Raw genomic sequence first — 6,498 nt, forward strand, 5'->3', positions numbered from 1 at the left:
ATGATGCCCCCATGCTCTCCCAATCTGTCTACTGACTTCATAGGAAGAGTCACCGAGCCATGAATGTCACTGCCAAGGTAAGTAAACCTCACGACAAGGTCGACACTCCCATCGCAGACAGACACACTGCTGATGGCTATGCCCAAGAGGTCATTAAAGGCCTGGATCTTGTTTTTTATCCAGGACACTCACAAGCCCAGACACTCAGACTCCTTGCTCAGTCTCTCGAACGCCCCGATCAGAGCCTACACCTTGACTCCGCGAAGATCACAGCATCGTCAGCAAAGTCAAGATCCATGAATCTTTCTTTACCAACAGATGCCCCACAGCTGCTGGACCCCACAACATTGCTCAACATCCAATCCATACAAGCATTGAACAGTGTAGGAGCAAGAACACACCCTTGACGAACCCCAGAATCAACTGGGAAAAACACAGAGGTTCTGCCTCCACTCTGAACAGCACTCACAGTACCAGTGTACCGGCTGGCCATTATATCCAGCAACCTCTAGGGGATCCAGCGAACCCTCAGGATGTCCCGCAGGGCAGCTCGATCAACTGAGTCAAACACTTTATGAAAATCGACAAAGACTGCAAAGAAACTCTGCCAATATTCGCCTCTGCGCTCCATTAGAACCCTCAGTGCCAGGATATGGTCGATGGTGGACTTCTTAGGCGTAAAACCAGACTGTTCCAGTCGCTGCTAGGTGAGCAACTGATCACGGATCCTATTGAGGATAACCCTAGCAAGGATTTTACCCGGCACCGAGAGCAGTGTTATCCCCCTGTAGTTGTTGCAATCCAGGCGATCACCCTTCCCTTTCCAGATAGGGACGGCAAGTTACGTTTTCCAGTCAGTTGGGAAGATGGCAGTCTCCCAAATGGAAGCAAAGATTGCTTGCAATGCCAGCAGGACAGCCTTACCACCAGCCTGGAGAAGTTCACCCAGGATACCACAGATCCCTGCAGCCTTTCCTCCCCTCAGCTGGTTCACCAGTGAGATTGGGTGGCTCACGGCTAATTGGAGGATCAGCCTCAAGGACCGTGGACCCAGAAATATCCAACGTCCTAGCTGGAGGATCAGCTTTGAATAACTGCTCAAAGTAGCCAGCCCAGCAAGTCACAACTGCAGTGTTATCCATAGGGTCTGTTCCATCAGCCGCCCTGACTGCGACTCTCCGAGGAACAGATTCAGATGTGTGTAATGCTTCGATTCCTCTGTAAGCAGGACGTGATTTGCTAGACCACAGACGGTATGTCACTTGCTCACAGATTCCTCTAACAAACGCCTCTTTATCTATCCACTGAGCCCTCGCAGCTGTCCTTCTCAGTTTCCGGGACAGACCAGAGTTGCCATTGAGCCGTGCACCGAGACTCCTCTCAAATGATATCCAGGGTGCCCTGTGAGATGAAACACCTCCTTCTAGGAACACCAGCTAGCCATTCTACATTCTTGAGGCATAATTATAAATATGGATTACATTTTAATTATGTAGTACTTGTTTCTTACCAAAAGGTACTGTATACAGTTTGCCATACAAAAATAAAGAATAAACTCAATACAAACTCTTAGGGCCCATTCGCATCTAAGCATTTTTCTAGTGTTTTAGTGCTAGAAAAGAATGCTCCTAAATCACTTCAAAAGTTACTGTATATGCCATTATTTTTAATGACAGTACTCAAGGCAAGAGATATCCATTTTAATTAAAGGACAAACTTAAAAGGTCTGAATTAAAGTAGCATTTTTGCAGTTTGTCTAATTGCACAGGACAACTCCTCCAATTCCTTTTTCTAAGCTTGCTAAAAAGAGCATTACAACTAAATTACTGTAAAGTTTAGAAAAGATGACACTGAAAAAAACGTTTTTTTCAGATCAGCCATATTTTTCCAGTCACCTATTGAATTTTTTTAAGTGAAACATCCGCGGATTTACACTAGTATCCTATTTATCTTTAAGTTATCTTAAGACCTTACTTTAAAAGTACATCGTGTAAATTATCTTATACTTCAAAAGAAAAAAAAAGAATGGTCGGAATGTAGAGCTTTTATTTACAGTTAACCTTAAACACTCTTAGCAAATGTGAGGGATGCTCCATTAGTTTAAAGTCAGATTAAGTTAATATTTTCTAAAATATGGCACTTCTGCTACAGCTGCTAGTGCAGCAATGCAGGAGACACCATGGTTTATCACAGTTTATTATATTTATGGTTATGAACTACAAGGAAAAGTTTGAAGTAAATAAATCTTTTCAGTTTATGCAAACAGAGGTTAAAAGGAGACATGACAGGAGTACTCAAAATTATGAGGGGAATTTGCATAGTGAATACTAGCTATTTAACGTTACTTATTTAAATAAAGAAGGTGACAAGGATAAATTTCATACAACCAGTCTAAATACTTTTCTTTACACAGCAAACAAAAGATATGTGAAATAACCTGCTATGTAGTGATGTTCAAAGTAGTAGTTTCAGAACCTTCACACCTCAACATGATGATGTTATGCAGACAGAGCATAGGGACACACTAAAGTTACAGTATGTTTGGCTGAATGGACTGTTTCTCATCAAAATAATTCTTTAGTGTTTCTTTAGTACGCAGATGCTCCATCAAATGAAATTAAATTATCCACTTGACTGGCAAATCAGTCTTTGCCCAAGTAACATTTTGTTGTAGAATGTTGGATAAAAGATTGCATTACATACAGTGCTATGACTATTTATTCCCTTCCTAATATCTTCTGATTTGTTTTTTATTTATACATTTTACACAATGCATGGCCTCAGGCCTTTAGATAAAATGCAATGTTAGAGAAAGGGAACCTGAGTAAACACTAAGTACACTTTTTAAATCATTACTTTCTTATTTTCAAGGAATAAGCTCATTCAACACTCCTCTAGCAATGTGAAAATGTAATTGCCCCATACCTTCAATAATAATACCAACTCAGCCCTTGCAATGATTTGATATCCATCTTTCACATCATTATTAAGGAATTTTAGCCCACTCTTCTTTGCAGAACTGTTTTAATTAAGACAAATTACCAGGTTTGTGAAGGTAAACTGCTTGTTTCAGGTGCTGCCACAGCATCTTTTTAGCTATTCAGTTGTAAACTTATGGCCTGTTTATACTTAGTGTGCCAGCATCAGTCATGGCGCATAGATCATTACAGTAATGACCATGTGCCTCCAGATTTTGCATGCCTTAGACAAGAAAACAGGTTAATTTGAGAAACAGTTGTGTGAAGTGTCAATACCAATATAATCCAAAATTAAAAACATACAGTGCAAAATTCCATGACAAGAATTCGCCCTGGGTACAGACAAAAGTTTGTGCAGGCAGAAATGGAAATACCTGACAGAATTAGGTTTCTTCACTCATTTCATTCCATTTCTTCTGACACATTATGCTGCCGCCTCTTTATATTACTTCCATGTCCAAAAAAAGCTAAACATTTTGTGCATTCGCTTTATTCATACACCATAGTTTACTTTCAGAAAAAGAAGAGTATTACAGTTTGTGGTCCTAATACAGCACAGTATTTAAGGGCAATATAGCTGGCTTCCTGTTTCTATGTACATCACTTTCAGCAAAATGCTAAGTGGTCTTTTTTAAAGGATCAGAAGATCTCAAGATACTTGTACTATGGTGGTTGCTGTATGTTTTGATCTACCTATTCCACTTGTACCTCTTCATGTTTTTAAACTTTTTTTAAACCTTCTCAAGTTATGTTTGCTTCAAAACTTTAGTGCATTTTAAGTGTTCTGCCTAAAGAAATAATTAAAAAAAAATCAGTGATCATGTTGATTCAATTCTACACTCAAATAAGAAATAATGAATTTAAGACAACACAAAATTCAGTTACAAAACTAAATGCAGGAGAACATTATTTCATACAGCCATAACCTAGAGCTAACCAAACAAATGAACATAAAATGGCAAGGGCAAATATAAAGTTTTTAAAGGTACTTACCTATTTTGGAATGATTTCCCTGCAACATTGTCTCGATATGAATCAAACAGCACATGATACTGATCTCGACTCCATTCTACAACCACCTATAAAACAAAAAAAAGAAAAAGAAACAAAAGGAAAAGAACTGCATTCAGTAAGCAAGAATATACACAGAGCAGTGGAACATTTAAATGGAGCATATCCATTAAAGGGTTAGTTTATTCCACCTTATTTAAAGTAGTTCCATATCTTCACTTAATCTATTCTGCACGCTTGCACTCTAAAACTCTTTTCATATAAGCACTCAAATTCAAGCTGAACTTTAACGTAGCTTACATCCTCATTTTACATCAAATTGTCTTTTTATAAGGCAGCCAAATGTCCCATATTTCCCAGGATAGCTCCATATATAAGAAAAATACATTTATATGTACTTATATTTTATAATGCTTCAGTTTATTTGCCTACACAGACAACACACTGAACAGACTGCTGTTACAAGCAGTGCCTTGTTAGTTACATTGTTGCACTGTACTGAAACACCAAGTACAGTGCCTTAAATGATTGTAACAACCTGCCCATCAATCTGAATGGACATTTTTATTGTTGATTGTGCTGATCAAAAAAGAAATACAAATAACACTAAAAATGTTAATGTCAAAACCTGAAATGTTAACAATTTGTAAGTATTCAACTTTTTATTCAGTACTTGGCTAAACCACCTCCCATATGTATTACAGCAAGTATGCAAATGCTCATTTAGACAAGCCAGATTCATTTTGGAACAAAGTGCTTTGGACTGATAAGACAAAGATTGAGTTATTTGATCATAACAAAAAGCACTTTGCATGGCGGAAGAAGAACACCGCAGTCCAAGAAAAACACCTGCTACCTACCATCAAATTTGGTGGAGGGTCCATCATGCTGTTGGGGCTGTGTGGCTAGTTCAGGGATGGGGCCCTTGTTAAAGTCGAGGGTCAGATGAATTCAACCCAATACCAACAAATTCTTCAGGATAAGTTTCAAGCATCAGTCACAAAATTGAAGTTACGCAGGGGTTGGATATTCCAACAAGATAATGACCCAAAACACAGTTCGAAATCAACAAAGGTATTCATGCAGTGGGAGAAGTACAATGTTCTGGAATGACCGTCACAGTTCCCTGACTTGAATATCATCAAAAATCTATGGGATGATTTGAAGCAGGCTGTCCATGCTCAGCAGCCATCAAATTAAACTGAACTGGAGAGATTTTGTATGGAAGAATGGTCAAAAATACCTCCATCCAGAATCCTGACACGGCTGTTATATTTGCAAAAGGAGGCTCAACTAAGTATTGATGTAATAGCTCTGTTGGGGTGCCCAAATTTATGCACCTGTCTAATTTTGTTATGATGCATATTGTGTATTTTCTGTTAATCCAATAAACTTAATGCCACTGCTGAAATACTACTGTTTCCATAAGGCATGTCATATATTAAACGGAAGCTGCTACTTTGAAAGCTCAGCCAATGATAAACAAAAATCCAAAGGATTAAGAGGGATTCCCAAACTTTTTCATATGACTGTATTATATATATATATTATATATATATATATATATACACACAGTGGAACCTCGGTTCACGACCATAATTCGTTCCAAAACTCGTAAACCGATTTGGTCGTAAACCGAAGCAATTTCCCCTTAGGATTGTATGTAAATACAATTAATCCGTTCAAGACCATGCGAACTGTATGTAAATATATATTTTTTTTTTTTTAAAGTTTTTAAGCACAAATATAGTTAATCAAACCATAGAATGCACAGCGTAATAGTAAACTAAATGTAAAAACATTGAATAACACTGAGAAAACCTTGAACAACAGAGAACACTAGCACTGCAATAGTTTGCGCTATAGCGCTACAAACCACTGGCTAAAAAAACTTTTTTTAATGAGTTTTAAGAACAGGGAAAAAAATGAACATTTGAAAAAATCCGTAATTTAATAAACCACCAAGAAAAGTAACATTGCAACAATGCATGCTATGAACCGATCGCTGTAAACAGAAGTGAAAACAAAATCAAGCCCAGTGCATTCTTTAACTGCCTTCCTACCTTATGCGTCCAGCTCACTCTCGCGCTGCCTGTGTGTCTGTCTCTCTCTCTCACGCGCTGCCTGTGTGTGTGTGTGTGTGTGTGTGTGTGTGTGTGTGTGTGCGTCTCTCTCTCGCGCACGCGCTGCCTCTGTGTGTGTGTGTGCGTCTCTCTCTCGCGCGCTGTGTGTGTGTGTGTGTGTCTCTCTCTCGCGCGCGCGCGCTGCCTGTGTGTGTGTGCGTCTCTCTCGCGCGCGCTGCCTCTGTGTGTGTGTGTGTGTGTGTGTGTGTGTGTGTGTGTGTGTGTGTGTGTGTGTGTGTGTGTGTGTGCGTCTCTCTCTCGCGCGCTGCCTCTGTGTGTGTGTGTGTGTGCGTCTCTCTCTCGCGCGCTGCCTCTGTGTGTGTGTGTGTGTGTGTGCGTCTCTCTCTCGCGCGCTGCCTCTGTGTGTGTGCGTCTCTCTCTCTCTC

The 6,498-nt window shown here is 39.5% G+C and overlaps 1 protein-coding gene across 1 annotated transcript in view; it reads right to left on the minus strand.

The window, feature by feature from the left end:
* Nucleotides 1-6,498, minus strand: part of gnptab (N-acetylglucosamine-1-phosphate transferase subunits alpha and beta) — a 123,056-nt gene that overhangs the window by 108,205 nt on the left and 8,353 nt on the right. The window contains exon 2 of the mRNA XM_028816454.2: nucleotides 3,972-4,057. Coding sequence (XP_028672287.2) covers nucleotides 3,972-4,057 — 86 coding nt within the window. The remainder of the gene's footprint in view (nucleotides 1-3,971; nucleotides 4,058-6,498) is intronic.

The sequence above is a fragment of the Erpetoichthys calabaricus genome, chromosome 1 (genome assembly GCF_900747795.2).
Source record: "Erpetoichthys calabaricus chromosome 1, fErpCal1.3, whole genome shotgun sequence".
NCBI lineage: Eukaryota > Metazoa > Chordata > Cladistia > Polypteriformes > Polypteridae > Erpetoichthys > Erpetoichthys calabaricus.